The following is an 18583-nucleotide window of genomic DNA, read 5'->3' on the forward strand; positions in this document are numbered from 1 at the left end:
TTATTTTCTATTCTAGAATAACAATTCAAAAATACATACTCCTATTCCATATTCTTATTCCTGTAGCCAAACATACCCTTGCCCCATGTAAGGGTCCCCATGTAACCTTGAAGGTGTAAAACGTTGAAAAATGTTGTCCACCTCAATAAATTGGTCAATTCATTTGAAATAATCAAACGTACAATTCTATGCAACAACATCGTCAATAGTCTAGAACAACATATCTCCATTATTTGACCAGTTTGAAATCTCTTCCAACGCCATTTCAATTCCTAACTTATCTTCCTATTCTATTTCTACTGTTAATCGAGCCTCAACTCCTTCCTTTTTCTAATTAATTATACGTAATTAATTTTTGTACAAATCATAATACGATTTTTAATCATTATTATTAAGCACTACTGCAACTCGTCTAGAGCTTCCTTTACGCACGTCACTGGTAGCTTTTCCTTTTTCTGCTTTTCCTTTACAAAGTCCATTGCAGCTTTGACCCTGCGAATTTGTTCTAAATTCTGCATAGGCCTATTTATGTACTGGCTCGAAATCAAAGCATAAAATTGGCCCCAAATCGATCTGCGTTTGCTTCTATTGGTATTTCGTGGCGCTCGAAACAGCTTCGATTTGTTCGAGTTCCAATTAAGGTAAGTGAAAATGAGAGTTTTATTCCTGTTTTTTCGATCGCTGTTGGCAATTTTGTCTGCTAATGTTTATCGACGATTTTGTAACTTCAATTTACGTTTCTTTGGAAGAAGTATTTAGTTAAATATCCGTCTCTTTGCAATATTTTAGTTTGATGATTACCTGAAACGTGATTTTGTTTTCGTAAGCCAATTTTTGTTGTTGGAAAGAAATTTCTGCGATTCTTTGAACCAAAATCTAGCCTGAAAGGCATATTTTTGGAGAAATTGTATGTAGATTTGCGTCGTTGGGTGATTAATTTAAATGTTTCATATAGTTAAAAATATTTGAAGTTGTTGGAATTTCTTGGATTTCAGAATCCCCTAATGCCAGCTTAAGTAGTTAAGAATAAGAAGAAATTGGTTCTCACGTTTCATTCTTAGTTAGAACTTGCCAATTTTGTTTTTACCTTGATTTCCTTAAACTCTTAACGCCCTTCCTATTTTAAAAAAAAATTGCTGCTTGTTTTTTCTCGTATTGCGAGCAATATTCAATTTTAAATTATATTAAAATTTTCAAGCATCTGGAATTCTCTGCAATAATATTTTCCTCTGCATATTTCACTGTGTAACTATCTACGTGGCGTCCAGCCAAAATCTACAACTGAACCGTTGCTTTTTTCCATTTCAAGTCTTTCCATGTTTTGTTTTTTCTTTAGAATATGGATGGATTACATGGTCTGGTAGGTTAATTTTGGTGTTTCAGTTACCTAATATTCTATACGCAACCGTTCCTTTCAAATTTTATTTTTTCCTCGAGCCTGTACACAATGATTTAAAACAACGGTTTTTGGAAAGGATTAAGATAGTACAGTTAGCTGATAAATTTAGGTGAAACACGGGAATTATAAGGTCTCCCCTGCTCCTGCCACTTGTCTTTGGCAAATCATTTCACGAAAGTTTCGAGTTCAATATTGAATCTTGTTGTACCTAGGTGTTTCTCAATCGGAGCAGCTTTAGATTAAATTTGATCATGCTTTAAAGCTTATACTTCGTACTTGACTATAGAGTTTTTATTTTATTTTAAAATCTTTCTTTTCTTGCATCAAGCTGAATGTGTTTGCTACTTCTTCTGTGGCATCTGGGCTTAAGACACCCTTCATTGCTTGAGATTCCCATTGGGATCTGAGACTGTGTTGTTTTCCATGCCCAGTTCAACCTGGTCGGAAGTGTGGATTGTTCTTTGTTGCTGCACTGCCAGAGCTCAGCAAAACAAGAATTAGTAGTAAAACTGCAATTTATTGTCATTATGCATGTACTCTTTTTCAAGGAAGGACTGAAACAAAGAAGATTCATGCAAAAGATCTGGCCTGCAATGCTTTTCAGAGGACCTCTTCATTCATAATGGGATTGAAAGAAGAGGAAGGAAAATGGACAGATTATTGCATGTTATATCATTCCTTTAAGGGGAGGGTATAATCTAAAAAAGGTGCCATGCCATGCTCTAAACATGCTCTAATGTCGAAGTCCTATAAGAGGAAGGAACAAGCAACTGGCAGCATGATTTCAGCTGAGTGTTACCCTAACCATTTGATACATCAATTGCATGACCTAATTCCCTTAAGCCAACCAAAATAAGCCCCCGGTGTACTATTTTACAGCAGTTGTCCAATTAGGTAAGGCAATCTTCATTTCGGATTATGCAGAAGTTAGACTATTGGTCTTTTATATTTTGCAGGGGGCGATGATCATAAATAATCCTTGGGTTTTTGTGTTTATCTGTATTCACCATGAGGGTGGATTTGCATTTGAGCTAGTGGCATCCCGGAAAAGCAAAACAGAACAACATATCCTAACTACATTGTACTACACCAAGTCAAGGCAGGGTGTGCCATGGAGTAAAAAAATGGTAAAAAATACTAATAAGTGAAGCACGTAAACAGAATTACAACAATCAATTGGATAGTGTACTACATATTCCAAATTTTTGTTAAGAATTTCTTTTTAGTTATCTCAAATCCGATCTAGACTTGGTTTAGTTGTTTTTTTTTCATTGTATGCTGGTTTTTTCATGAAACTCCAAGCTGTAATTTTATGAAAGAGTATCTAACTCTATTATTAGAGTTTGAAATGCAGATTTCTTGTTTCTCTGGCTTACGAATTCAGCAGCAAGTGAAATACAGGAAAAGTACCTGTTGAGAGTGACACTGTCTGAAAAATATAGTGGAAGAAGCTTGTGCAAGGCCATAGACTGTAAGCAAGGAAATGAGAGAGATTATAAATATTCATATTGGACAGGCTGGAATCCAAGTGGGAAATACTTGCTGGGAACTCTTTTGTTTAGAGCATGACATTCAGCCTGATGGTTTCATGTCTAGGTAATGTCCATTTTTAACAATCTATAGCGATTATGTAACATTGTTTATATAGAGATGCAATATCTAAAACAATGTATTTTTCTGATCCGTGTTTTGAATGCAGTGATGAGACAGCCAGGGGAATAAACTATGCACATAGCACTTTCTTTAGTGAAACTGGACGTGGAAAGTATATTCCCAGAGCTCTGTTTGTTGATCTTGAACCAACAGTCATTGATGAGATTAGAACAGGACCATATAGGCAATTATTCCACCCTGAACATCTTATTTCTGGAAAGGAAGATGCAGCTAACAACTTTGCTCGAGGCCATTATACTGGTAAGATTTCCTCATCCTTTGGACCCCTTGTCTCTTAAGTTTTACGTTTTAACAGCACAGATGTGGAAAGAGCTTAGCCAAATTACAAATTCTTGTACATAATAATTAGCTTAATTCATTTTGGAGTTTAGCATTTCATTATGCTTGTATATATCAACAGATTTTTAGTAAGGGAGCCTACTTTTAACTTCTCACGTCCCTTCCCTCCTTTTTGCCAAAAATATTTTGTAATGAAGAACTTGTCTAGAGGTAGCCAATTTGTTAAAAAGTATACCAAACCAATCCATTTTTCTGCAATGCTGCTCTTCATTATAGTACATCCTCTTTGGTTGCATAAATATATCATGTGTATTTGGATGAGAAACCGTATTAGCCATCTGGTCATCTACTGAAGCAAATAGAGGCCAGGGTAGGAACTGCTGGGAGATGGAAAGACATAAAAATTATCTAAAGTGAAGATATAGTAGATAAGCTCTGCATTCAACAGCTTGGATAAATTCTCTTATTTCCTTTTTTTGTTATTAGTCTAATAGTGTTTTTTCTTTTTTTGAATTGACAGTGGGCAGAGATGCATTAGATACTTGTCTAGACCAAATAAGGAAGCTCTGTGACAATTGCAGCAGTTTGCAAGGGTTTTTAGTTTTCAATGCCGTTGGAGGAGGTACTGGGTCTGGACTAGGATCGTTACTCCTGGAACATCTTTCTATTGAATATGGACGAAAATCAAAGTTAGGATTTAATATATATCCTTCCCCACAGGCATGGTTCCTCTTATACCCTCTTACATCCTATTCAAGCTAAGCTTTTTCAAATTTTAAGAAAATATTAAATCTTGTGTATGTGCTTATTTGATTTTTAGATTCTTACTAATTAACTTAGTAACACCATCAGACAACAATATACCATGTATGTGGTGTGATGCTGATTACTTTTTTCTGCTGTGGAGACCTTTTGTTGTAACAAAAAAAGGTGAGCAGTAAATGTTAAAACTGTAGAAAAGATACAAATTTGCACATACAATTGACAAAATGAAAACTTATACATTTCATGCCTGAATTACGGCATAAATCTCTTGCAGTGTCTTATTGTTTGAGGATTATCCATGATCTTTCCCATTATCCTGTGAATCGATATTCCTCTTGATCCAATGAGAACTACATTTAAAATTCCACTTGATAGCTTTTGTCACCCTCTCTCTCAAATTATTTCTTTCGTTTAAGCCTATCTAATATTTCCACTTTGCCTCCATGCCACGTAATGTAGTACTTCTCATTTGGGCTTCGATATACATCTTTTCATCATTAGACATTTGACCTTTTGATTCCTCATTCAAGTTTTTCCTATGATCTGATCTGCAGCCCTTTGTTTCTTCTTCTCTCTCATAAGTAAAATAACTGCATTTGTAGGTTCTAATATTGTCTACCAGTTTTTCTTGAGTGAGTTCAATTGAATGAAAATCACTATCAATTAAATCTTCATCGCACATCTCTTGAGGTGCATGTCTGGCCTCATTTTAGTGAGTTCAATTGAATGTAAATCACTATCAATTAAATCTTCATCGCACATCTCTCGAGGTGCATGTCTGGCCTCATTTGTTGAATTTCATTGCAGCTCTACTTCTCTTGTATCAATTATTTGCCATACCTCACTCTTCAAATCATTTTTTTCTTTTGGCTACCAAATATGCCTCCATCTCACTTGTTAGCTTCTTTAGAGTTCCATTCTTCTCTTCAAGCTCAATCTCTAGTAGAAGAGTTAGAGCTGACATTCACATTCCCCTTCTTCTGTCCATCGTCTTAGGAGATGTCTTTTCCCCTCATTTTCTACTTCATAAGTGTTCTACCTTCCAAGATGGATTTCCCTTTGGTCATATGAAAATTGATTGATAGCATTACACATAGCACTTTTGTCTTCAAGGGGACCAATTTTGAAAGCAACCAAGCAAGATTCATCCACAAGTACATTACAATCCTTTTCCAACTAGGAAATCTTACATAAGGGTGTGATGAAATTCAAGCAAGTTGTGATCATTTTACCATTATTGAACTTACCAAATTGTTTGTTAATCCACCATGTACAATCACCATGCACAGTTTTCCTTACACTTCCATTTGTTTAAAAGATACTTCTTCTCTTCCAATCTGCTTTAGGGGCCTCTTGAATTCTTGGTATTAAAGTTCTCTGTAGCATCAAATTCTCCCCTATCTACAATTCAACACCTTTTGGGGGTTTATGTGGGCTACATATATATGTAACATCCAAGCCTCCTCTTCCTTTGGAGTTGAATATCACACCGTCGCCTTCCTCGAGCTCTTTATTCTTTGCAGTTCTTTTTCTCCTAAATTAGCTGTGGTTGCCTTTCTCATTCGTCAATTTACCCTTACCCTAATTAAGTTTCCTCGCAGCACTTGAAACATATCAATATGCTTCAAATGTTATTTAGTTTGATTAGGGCCAGCTCATTCTACACTTTTAAACATAGCTTATTAAGGTGTCTAGCAGCAGGCTTCTAACCATCTTCTTACAGATATTTGCAACCTCATGAACTATTTTGAGTATTTTTATTACAAACAACACCTTTTGTCTCTAGTTTTGAAACTTTCTGAACAATTTCTATTTATGTTTTGCAGGTAAGAACTTGGATCTCAATTGTTACAACATCTTGGGCCATAATCTAATTATGTCTTTGCCCCCTTTCTGTTATTTTGGAGGTTATTCCATCATAAAGCAGTGTTGGACTCCATCTTTGCCTCTATAAACTTCACTCTCTTTGAATCTTTAGATTCATGATTACAATTTCAAAACACCTCTCTAGTTCTTGTAGCCAATCCATGAACGATTCAGGATGTTGACCACCTTTGAAATTTTAAAAGTGCACCTTAACTTTTATCCCTTATTTTAAAATAGCTTCAATCAATCTCTCCATGTGATCTGGTGCTCCTTTCACTCCAACCATACCTCCCTTATTCTCTTGTTCATCTTCAGATTCATCGCACCAGAATTGTGCTTTAATGGCTTCTAACCTCCGGAGCAATACATCTCCAATACTCCATCTATATAAAACTTCTCTCCTACCTTTCCTTTCCCAGTTCAAATGGCTTCCTCTCCTGGACAAATTACAGGCTGCTTTGATACCAAAACTGATGAAGATTACTCTATTCTGCAGTGAAAAACCTTAGCTGCCTCCATAAATAGTGAGCAATATACACTAAAACTGCAGAAAACATACAAATTTCTACAAAAAATAAACAAAACTTGTACTTCTAAATGAAATTGTGGCTTAAATTCTCTTGCAATGTCTTCTCCAGTCCAGACCCAAAATCTCTTTCCCAGCAACCCCAGTTACACAGCCCATAATAAAATAGGCTGACCCAATTAATTACAGGGCAGCAGCCACATTTCCAATAAACAGCAGACATGACAAAATTTCCTAAATTATTTGAACTTTAATTACTGACACTAAATGGGGGTTAGCATTAGTTTGTTTAGGGCGTCATCTTTGTTACTCTTTTATTTTTAAGATCAATTTGGATCTTTTTGCCTCAATCTAATAGTGAATTCTACAAGAATTTTGTTTTTGATTCTTGCATTTTACTTGTTTTTGTTTATGTTTATAAAAACAAAAGAGAAATTTCTTTTGGATCTTTTTAATTATAAAATTGTATGTGTTTATAAAAACATGAGAAATTCCAGATGTGGATGTTTACATTAATTACTTATAGGGTACTACTATTTCTTAATTATTCATGTTTTATGGATATCAGGTTTCAACTGCGGTTGTAGAGCCATATAACAGTGTACTTTCAACTCATTCTTTATTGGAGCACACCGATGTGGCAGTACTACTTGATAATGAAGCCATTTATGACATATGCAAGCGATGTCTAAACATAGAAAGACCATCGTATCAAAACTTGAACAGACTTGTATCACAAGTTATATCTTCGATAACCACCTCTTTGCGGTTTCAAGGAGCCTTAAATGTTGATATAACCGAATTTCAAACAAACCTCGTCCCTTTTCCTAGAATTCATTTTATGCTTTCATCATATGCACCAGTGGTATCTAAAGAGAAAGTCTTTCACGAATCTCTGACAGTGAAGGATATTACTAATTCTGTGTTTGAGGCCAATAGCATGATGGCTAAATGTGATCCCAGGAAAGGGAAATACATGGCCTGCTGCTTAATGTACAGAGGGGATGTGGTCCCAAAGGATGTTAATGCAGCAGTCTCATCAATCAAAGCAAAACGCACTGTACAATTTGTAGACTGGTAAGATTGTTGCTCCATTTGAAGAGGCACATATTTCCTAATGTCTAGTGTGAGATTTTCTTGGTTTGATAGATGGATGGAAATGTCCATCTATTTCATATTTTCTTGTCTACAAATACAGATAATGCAAAAAAGTTTCTGACTAAAACCTCGATGGAAATTTGTAATTGTATCGAACCATTCAGGGGGTTCTGTTCTTGCTGTTGTTATTCTTATTAAGCTTCTAAGGGGTATATAATTCTTTTGGCAGGTGTCCAACAGGTTTCAAATGCGGAATAAACTACCAACCACCTACAGCTGTACCTGGAGGAGACTTAGCTAAAGTTGCAAGGGGTGTATGCATGATTAGTAACAATTCAGCAGTTGCAGAGGTTTTCTCCCGCATTGATAAAAAATTTGATCTAATGTTTGCCAAGCGTGCTTTTGTCCACTGGTATGTTGGTGAAGGTATGGAAGAAGGTGAATTTTCTGAAGCTAGGGAAGACTTGGCCGCTCTTGAAAGGGACTATGAAGAAGTTGCTGCAGATGATTTAGATGATGAAGAGGAGGAAGGAGATGAAGATTTTTGATCTTCTATCCTGAGTATCAAGTTGCATTCTTTTGTAGCCTTAAATTTATCTCAATGTTGTATGGTTGCATCTCTTGCAGATTTGTAAATTTACTATTCCCTTCCCTTTCTATTAACAGATGATTTATGTCTTGATGCTCAGTAATACAAGTAATCCTCAAAAACGGAGTAAACAACACTGGAGAAAATCTAAATTCATTTTATGTGCAACATTATTTAATATTTCTACTGTATAAGTTACCTCACAAATCCTGAGGAAGAAAAGTTCTATGTAAACAGAGGAATGAATGAGAGAAGAATTCTTTATGTCTACAGCTTTTCAGAAACCATTTTCCAAATTTTCTTACGTGAATACATAAATCGGTGATTTTCTATTTTTTATTCGGAGAGATCTAATAGAACTTCTTTTTTTGCCCCGATTCAAGCAGCTTAAATGCCAACAGAGCGTTCTGGAATTTTTGGGCACAGATAGGATTTTTTAAAAATTGACGGCATGTAGAACATGCCCAGCGTCATTCATTTGCTTCATTTGAGCTGTTGTTCATCAGATTTAGCTGTTAATTGAGACACTTCAAACAACTATCCTATATACTGCAAACCAACATTTACTTTTAGAAATGGACGTCATATATTCACGATATGTACCAAAGAAGAAAACATGTATTAGTATTGGAGGCTGATACATGAACTGGAGCACAACATCAGACATAGATTCCTGTAATCAAGAATCGATGGTGAATATGAGGCATAACTTTATACATTAATGTTCCTAATTTTGATTTTTAATTGGGTTCGTAATTAACTTAGAACTTCTAATTTGTAAGACAAAATTTGTTGATTTTTTCAGTGAACTCTATAAGTGATCTGTTTGTAGAAGTAGTAGAGTGGGAAATGGTCAAAAAGTGCCACTGGTAAAAAAAAACACTTCTTACACAAATGGACCACTCAGCAACCAAGAAAGCTAAAAAATGATTAACTATTAATACATGTGTGATCGGCTATTAATACATGTGTTATCCACTATTAGTACAAGTGTTATCATTTTTTGTACTTTTAAAAAATGGTAATTGGGGGATCTATAACGATACGCTATCGATCATTAGAAACCCCTTGCCCTAGTCGAGCGTCTCTAACTTGGGTACTGAGTGAGATCCCTCGCAGAATTACTTAGCTTCAAAGTCAAACCTGAGATTATAGAGAATTATCTATCACTTTAAGTCAACCCTTTTATCCTTTCAAACTCCTAATTTTATAATGTTTGTTAATTGCAATGCAAAGTAGAACCTAGACTATGGGGAATCATCCACAACTTAAAGTCAACTCTAATACACCTACATGCTTATAATTTTATAATTTATAAAAATCTATTTATTTAATTTATTAGTTGTGGCTTGTTAATTACAATTACATAATTAGTTGCGAAATTTGAGGGAGTGATACATATTGTACTTCTACTTTTGAAAACCATAAATCAAAGTTTGAGCATTAAAATCATGAATATTGTTAGAACTTGTAAAATCATATGCCATATCAAGATTATAATGTTACAAACTTAATAACTTTACCATTATAGATGTTACATGTATGATAGCATTTATTCTATTGTCTTATAGTCCATGAAAAGGGGATAAATATGAATCAAATTTTTATGGTCATGCCATGGATATATAGTAATAATGATTATATTCTTAACGTTGTTTTGGTTATTCTCAATTTGTACAATGTTATTGTGTAATTAAACATATTCTTGGGTAATGTATCTAATAAATATTTTAAGATTAGTTTCTAAAAGTATATTAATACAATCGCTCGTAAGTCTATTAAATATTATATGTTTGATAAAGATTTCAAATATTAGTGTCTATTATCTAGGGAGTAATATTTTAAAAAAAATCAAAGAGGAGAATATAGGCATTATTCTCATTTCAAGTTATATTATTACTTAGAGATGTTGAGAAATAAACAAGTTTAGTATTAACGATTGTAAAGAACAATCTCTGTCTAATAAACTAAACAAAGGATGAGATACAAGGCTCAACTAGCTACAAGATGAAAAATTGAAACTGATACAAATCTGAAAATTAAGTTGGTTAAAGTAAAAACCCATGATTAGACCCTTATTCTTAATGATGCCCAAAATAGTTTGTATGATATTTTTAATAAACCTATCTTATGTTAACTCATAATTGCAACAAATAACGATTAAAATTACCATAAGATAGTACAACAACAAGACATAAATCAAAGACGTGAGATAACATCAATAGCATAAATCAACGGCATAAGATAGTAGTACGATCACCACATAGCTTAGGATTTACATGGAAAAACCCTTATAGGAAAAACATACTCCACCAAGAAGATAAGTATTTTATCAACAATTGTGCTTACAATACAATCACTTCCATTATCATTTTTGCCTCCAATATAGAAACACCTATCAAATGTTACTCACTTTCATGTGCCTCCACATGTCATTGTTCCTACAAAGAAACTATGTATTCAACTGTTCTACATAATTTTACATACTTAAGGTTGAACTTATAGAATATTGATTTATAGAATAGCAAGAACTCCAAAACTTCCAATAAAGATGTATGAAGAAGCATCTTTATTTCTCATAACCATTGTTTAGTGAACAAACGAAAGTACTCAAATAGGATAAAGGCCTCTACTCCACACACTAAAGCATTAAATGTGTTTGTGGGGAGAACGAGGATTTCCAAGCACAATACCTTTTGAATTCGAATTAGATTAGCAAGACTCAAAGAGAGAAAGGGGTGTCAATACTTAATTTGAATTGCTAAAAGGAATGTAATGCAAAAAAATACTCTTTGTCCTATGTGTGATTGTTGGAAAGTAAAGGTGTTGAGAGGGCAGGATGGGGGTGAATCAATACCTTCTAAAAATTTAACCCTTTGAACATTAGATCTTACTTTGCATGCATGAACACAACTATCTCACTAATAAATGAAATTAAAATTAAGTAATCTGCTTCAACCATAAACACATCACACATATCACAAGACTCAAAGAGAGAAAGGGGTGTCAATACTTAATTTGAATTACTAAAAGGAATGTGATGCAAAACAATACTCTTTGTCCTATGTGTGATTGTTGGAAAGTAAAGGTGCTGAGAGGGTTGGTGGGTGGGCACAGGAGTGGGGAGGGGGTGTTGGGTGTGAATCAATACCTTCTAAAATTTTAACCCTTTGAACATTAGATCTTACTTTGCATGCATGAATACAACTATCTTACTACTGAATGAAAATAAAATTAAGTAATCTACTTCAACCATAAACACATCACACATATCAACACATTTAAAACATCGTTTTGGTCATGCAAAAACCCTTGGTTAGAGGAAAAACTGCAATGGGGATGACACCCATAATCCTTCACTACTACAACATAAAGGTTGCTTAGTTGGAGCTTGCAAAGATGGCATTTCTGATGACTTACCCTGTCAAAGGTAATACAATAAGACCTTCTAAAGTCTATCTTCTGAAAGGATTTTGCAACACTCTTCAAGAGTGCACTCTATTAGGAGATTTACAATAAAAAGTTTTGTCAAGGCCTACCCAATCTTGGGATTTAAGAATACAAAAAAATAACAATAAAGTATTCAATAATTGATCTGTAATAATGCATCTACTTGAATGCTAGGTCAGATCCTATATAATCTATGCAATCTCATAACCTTTCAATCTTTGAAATCACAAAAATTACTTCCAGTCTCTTCTCGATAGCACTATCTATTGTATTAATGCTCTTCGTTCATTCCTTCATCTCGCACACATTATTGAACTCTTTCTCAATCCATCCTTATATAGAAATCTTGTGCTTGGTCTAATAAGAGTTTTGATCCATTTGGAATGCTCAGATGATCAAATCTAGTATCTATATTCATTCTCACTTTCCAATAACCATTTACTTTTCTTTCATTGGTTTACCCTTTTGCCTTGAATTCATCAAATTATGCTCCAATCCTAATAAATCTTACCTAACCATTTCCTTGATCTTCATAAACCATTTCCTTTCTCGGTAGAATCTATTAACATAGAATTTTTTGACTTTACAAACTCTCATGTGTACTCTGTATGACTTGGTAAATTTGTCGTTCTAGTCACTTGTATAGTTATCCTTGCTCAGTAATATGTTTTCCTTGGTAAATCCTCTTGATTGGTATTCTTCCATGCTCTATAACTATTCTATTCAGTAGTCAAACTTCTCAATATCTATAATTTTTATTTTCAGTTCTCTATGCTCGGTGACTATTCGTTAACCAATCATTGACTTATGTCATCTATCTTTACCAACTTCTCTTTACTCTTTATCGACCTTAGTTATTAACATACTTTTTCACTAATGATAACACTTAATGCATTTAGGAGTAACATTTTCCCCCTTTGGTATTAGTGACAAAAACTTTCATACTTAGTGAAAACTAGAGTTCTCTAATGAGTAACAACTCCCCCTCAGCCATATACTTCCCCTTTGCAAATTTTTTTCAAAATTGTATCCTTATATCTTTGTTGTCATACTATCCTCTTTTCATATGTACAAGCTATTCAGTTACTATCCTCTTTTTTGTGACATAAACTATTGTCCCACTTTTTTGATAGTAATGCCAAAAACAAAAATGTAATCTACAAAGTAAACTTACTGTTTGTCAAAAAATGGTGGATAAGTAGACTTAGCATTGTCATATGTGGGCTTCCATGAGTCCTTCAATGCTTCAAGTGCCAAATGTTGAGCTTGTAGTTGTGATGATAAATCCTCCATGTTATTAATCATAGATATCTCTGGTGTAACAATGAGATCTTTGGCTTTCTTTACAGTCTTCTATATGATCTACATAAGAGGAATGATAAGTGCATAGAGTTCAAGCACTTGTTCTCTCATCTTCTACTCTTCTATCCTCAATTCCGACTATAAATTCACAAAGTGTTTTATCTTTGAATAATGAACTTGGAATGACCAAGGTTCATAACTTAACTTATCAACACTGCTCTTCAAGTCTTCATCTATCTTTTGCAATTGGTCTAAAATATGTTGTGTAAAATTTGAAATACTACACAATTGTTGGAATAGCCTAATTATTTCCTTGACTATGTCTTCCAATTTGGTAACAAGAATAGAAAGTGTCACTTTTTTCTTAACAATTGTCTTTAGAAGTTTCTCCATGATCCTTTTTTGTGCTCTTTGCTTAGTTATCTAGATCATTATTTCTTCAACATCTACTCTAGGTTCATTCACTTGTTTAACAAGTGGGACTAATTGATCCATAATAGGTTCTTTTTCATCTAATTGTGTCTCAGGTACAATCTACAATAAGATGTCTTTAACATCAAATAACACTTGTTTATGCTTCACTTCTTGTTTCAACTTATCTTGCAATGCTTTTCTCTCAAGTAGTTTACCATATTTCATCATTGCATCAGGATCTAATTTGGTTGTCTATCACAAACTATAACTATGATTTCTTCATCTAAAGAGACATGATATCTCCTACTTCTCTTCTTTTTTTTCTTGTCAAGTGTGTTGAGTGTACTTGTGCTAGGTGAAACTTTTGGGGGCACTAGAGCCTATTGCTTATTGGTTTGCTTTGTTTCTAGTGGCTCACTTGGAGGTTTCTCCTCCTCTTTCTTTTCTTCACTTCCCTTTTGTTTGAGGGCCTTTGTTGCAACTTCTTATTGTATAACATCTAGTGGAGGTTGTTCCTCTATATTTTTCTTGGTTGTTCCTATTTGAGTCTCTCCTTTTATAAGAGGATGGTCCTTAAGTTGTTCCATTGTAGCTTATCTTTCCTATTCTTTCTCTTCTTCTTTTCTGTGTTCTTCCTCTTCTTTTTGTTGTTGTGTACCTCATTCTGTGCTTGCAACATATGTGTCTCTTTTATCTACATTGGTAGTTTTTGTGATTTTCTTGGCGGCCTTGGGATCATATTCCTTTTTCACTTCTTTTTGTTTCTTGGGTGTTGAGTGTTCTCCTTGGTATCTTGTGGAATGTTAGTATCAACATTAGAAATAGTAGTGTTAGTAACATTATATTCTAAGGAAACTCAGGTGCGGAAACAACTTCCTACGCTAATCTCATAAGGAAAGTATGATGCAAATCCTATTAAAATCTTCTTCACTTACAGATTCAATATCATTTAAACAACAATATTGCAGCCAACCATGCATACAGAAAATAGATAGAGAAAAGGAACACATAACACAAGGATTTTCCGGTGGGGAAAAACCTTTCGGTAAAACAACCCCACCCCTTCAGAACCTGCACAATGTATTATCTTCAACAAAAGATTATAATACACTTGCAGTGCAAGCTCAACATCGACAACAAAAGACTCCAGTAGCTACATGCAGTACCAATGATACACCTTTTTTGCATCGCATCCTTCGTAACCCTAAAAATGCTTATAACATGTGCTTCACTTTAGGGCTACTCCCAAAGGTAAACCGTATTAGGGTTTTACCACTCTCCGAGAAAATAGGAACCCCAAAAAAATTTTAAGGGGTAAAGTGTACAGTACTCAAATATCTTAGTTGCCACATGTCTTCACCTATCACTAAATCTTCCTAACATAGCTCTTACGTGTCATAAGAATCCGTCATAGCCGTTTTAGCCATGATCTCCTTACCCACAATTCAAGATGTCGACACATCAACATTATTTGCAAGAAATACATTTTACAAAACAAATAATAAGAATAGGAATTATGCAAGGTTGAGACACCTTATTCCTAACATTCTCCCACTTGTTGAACACCTTGTAAGAGCAATAGGAACATAACAGGAACTAACCGCTATAGGCCAAAAGGCCCATAGACTCCGAACACCATCTGAACTTCTCAGTGCCCACTAGTTTCGTTAATGCATCTGCAACATTCTTCATAGTATCTACCTTCTCCAAATTTACCTTTCCATCTTCCACCATATCTCTCACAAAGTGAAACTGCACATCAATGTGCTTCGTTCTGGCATGGAAAGTTGGATTCTTCGCAAGGCAAATAGCACTCTGACTGTCACACCAAATAGTAATCTGTTCTACATCAACACCAACATCATAACACTATCTCTTAAGCCAAATGGCTTCCTTACAAGCATGAGTAGCAGCCATGTACTCATCTTTTGTAGTGGACAAAGCAACCACAAGTTGTCGCTTGCTCATCCAACTGATGGCACCACCAAACATAGTGAACACATAACCACTGGTGGATCTCCTATGATCAATATCACCTGCCCAATCTAAATCCACAAACCCATGAATACAAACTGAATGCGAAGATCCAGAAGAGTTACCATTATAACATATGGAGTAATCTGATGTACCCCTCAAATATCTGAATACTCGCTTAACTGCATCCCAATGTATCCGTCCAGGATTAGCCATAAATCGACTTAGGACTCCCATTGCTTGGGCAATGTCTGGTCTAGTATAGACCATAGCATACATAAGACTGCCAACTGCACTAGCATAAGGTACTCTACTCATGTCCTCCACCTCACTAGGAGATTTTGGGCAATCATCTATAGATAACTTTGTTCCCACAGGAATAGGAACACATAGTGGTTTACAATTTGCCATGCTGAACCTGTCCAACATAGACTTCACATACTTACTCTGACTCAACCAAAGTTTTCTGTTAGACCTGTCTCTACTGATTTCCATACCCAAGATGTACCTAGCTGCCCCAAGATCTTTCATCTCAAACTGTGCTGACAACTGAGATTTAAAATCAAAAATCATACCCTTACCCTTCCCAAACAGCAACATATCATCAACATATAATGCAACAATAAGAAGGCGATCATTTTCAACTCTAAAATAAACACAATGATCTAATTTTGATCTTACAAATCCAATTGATAATACAAAGGCATAAAACTTAAGGTACCACATCCTAGGAGATTGCTTCAAACCATATAGAGATTTCTTTAATCTACAAACAAAGGATTCTTTACCTTTAACAATGTAGTGCTCAGGCTATGACATATAAATCTCTTCCTCCAAATCACCATGAAGGAAAGCTATCTTCACATCCATCTGTTCTATCTCTAAATCATATGATGCAGTAAGATATAACAAAAATCTAATGGATGTCAACTTTGCAACAGGAGAGAATATTTCACCATAATCTATTCCCTCTACAAGTGAATACCCCTTTGCAACCAATCTAGCTTTGTACCTTTCAACACTACCATGTGCATAAAATTTCTTCTTGAACACCCATTTACAGCCAACAGATTTTCTCCCTTTAGGCAAAGGTTCAAGGTCCCATGTTTTGTTTTTCTCTAATGAAGCCATCTCATCATCCATAGCCTCAATCCAGGGACCTGCATCTTCCATGCCCAAAGCCTCTTTCACAGATCTAGGCTCATCAATGTTAGTAATCAAAGCAAAAGCACAACTGGAATCTAACATATAATAACCAAACCTTTTTGGTTGTTTTCTTTCTCTCGTGGATCTCCTCAAGGGCTGAGGTTGAGGTTGTTCTTCCTCTTCTTCTGAACTATTAGAGTTGTTAGAGCTCTCCTCATCATTAGACCCAACATGGTCTCTCTGTTCAGTCTTCTCAGGGGTAGGAGGCAACTGAACAACATCTTTTTCCTTTTCTTTTTTATCTGGTTGTAGCACAATAGGAGAAGATGTTAGCTCTCTAAAAATAACATTTCTACTATACAACACCTTACTAGTCACAGGATACCAAAGCTTGTATCCTTTCACACCAGCACTGTACTCGATGAAAATACATTTAACAACTTTATTTTCCAACTTAGATCTTTTCTCCATTGGAACATGTGCATAAGCTTCACAACCAAAAACACGAAGATGTATAATTGAAGGCTTCTTACCAAACCACACCTCCATGGGTGTCTTACCAACAAGGGCTGATGTAGGAGATCTGTTAACCAGATAGCAAGCAGTGGCCACAGTTTCAGCCCAAAACCTCAGTGGCCACAGTTTCGGCCCAAAACCTTTGTTCTAAACCAGCTCCACTAAGCATACTCCTAGCCTTCTCCATCAGTGTCCTGTTCATTCTCTCTGCAACTCCATTTTTTTGTGGGGTATACGAAGTTGTCTTATGCCTCTTGATACCTTGTTCTTTACAGAACTATTCAAACTCTGCTGAGCAAAACTCACCACCATTGTCAGTTCTCACACACTTAATCTTCTTACTAGTCTGATTCTCTACAAGGGCTTTAAATTCCTTGAATCGACTAAAGACTTGTGTCTTACTTTTAAGGAAATAAATCCATATCCTTCTACTGTAATCATCTATGAAAGATACAAAAAATACAGAGTTGGAGATTGAAGGAACTTTTACAGGACCAAATACATCAGAATGAATAAGATCCAAAACATCAGAAGATTTGTGAGAACTAGAGTAAAACTGAACACGATTTTGTTTACCATATACACAGTGATCACATAAGTCGAACTCGAGGTTGCAATCATTTAACCCCTCGACAAGATTTCTATTTTTAGGGTTCTGAGACCCTTCTCACCAATGTGACCAAATCTCATATGCCACAACATTGTTTTTTCTACAGGAAGCTTTCCTTCCAAAGTGTTTGCACCCTTAGGTACACTTGTTGTACTACCATCAGAACCACTAACCACAGTCTTCTTTACTGCTCATTCAAATGGTGGGGATGAAGTGATAGCTGCTCTCTTCTTTGAAATAGAACTATTACACTGAGAAATGTATGCATCAAGCTGAAACAAAGTACCTCTCCTAGTACCCTTAGCAAGCACCATAGCTCCTCTCATCATCTTACATCCATCTTTAGAAAAAACAACTTGCACACCTACATCATTCAGCATACTTACAGATAATAGGTTTCCTGCCAAACCTAGAATGTGCATAACTCCATTAATTCCCTTTACTCGTCCATCAGGAAATTTGGTAGTGACCATTCCGCGTCCAATTATCTTTAGGTGAGAATCATCACCCAAGTAGACCTTTCCACCATCAAACTCTTCATATCTTAAGAACCAATTTCGATGAGAGGTCATGTGAAAAGATGCACCCGAGTCAACCAACCACACATCATCAGATGCATGGGCTGCCAAAGCTATGATGAATGCATCGCCATCTTCTTGAGATTTTTTAGAACCAAAATTTGAGGCTTTCTTCTTCTTCTTAGGCTCTTTACAGTCTTTACGGAAGTGCCCAGTCCTATCACAGTTCCAACATTTTGCCTTGGACTTATTGGAAGTCTTTGACTTCCCACGGGATTTGGATCTACCCTTATTGTCACACTTATTGTCATTTTTCTTCCCTCTTTCCGTGGATCTCCCACGAACAGCAAGGGCTTCTTTTTCTGAAACAGAAGCCTTTCTCTGCATCTCCTCTCATAGCAGTGAAGACACCACATCATCCATTTTGAAGGTGACTAATGTGCTTCCGAGAGCCATC

At 35.4% G+C, this 18583-nt stretch overlaps 1 protein-coding gene across 3 annotated transcripts; it reads left to right on the plus strand.

The window, feature by feature from the left end:
- The first annotated feature begins 371 nt into the window (after positions 1-371).
- LOC149552017 (tubulin alpha-2 chain-like) lies at positions 372-8466 on the plus strand. 3 transcript variants are annotated; one of them, XM_089787498.1, is made up of 6 exons: positions 372-641; positions 2754-2995; positions 3099-3313; positions 3873-4072; positions 7078-7586; positions 7837-8466. In XM_089787498.1, the coding sequence occupies exons 2-6, from the start codon at positions 2883-2885 to the stop codon at positions 8153-8155; spliced, it is 1356 nt and encodes a 451-aa protein (XP_089643624.1). In that variant the 5' UTR covers positions 372-641; positions 2754-2882; the 3' UTR covers positions 8156-8466. The 3 variants fall into 3 exon arrangements, with proteins under 3 accessions (XP_089643624.1, XP_089643626.1, XP_089643625.1); XM_089787500.1 differs by having other exon boundaries at positions 416-641; positions 2740-2995; XM_089787499.1 differs by lacking the exon at positions 372-641 and adding an exon at positions 1859-2526.
- The last annotated feature ends 10117 nt before the right edge of the window (positions 8467-18583 follow it).

The sequence above is a fragment of the Cupressus sempervirens genome, chromosome 6 (genome assembly GCF_028749045.1).
Source record: "Cupressus sempervirens isolate cs-2001-9-10 chromosome 6, ASM2874904v1, whole genome shotgun sequence".
Classification (NCBI taxonomy): Eukaryota; Viridiplantae; Streptophyta; class Pinopsida; order Cupressales; family Cupressaceae; genus Cupressus; species Cupressus sempervirens.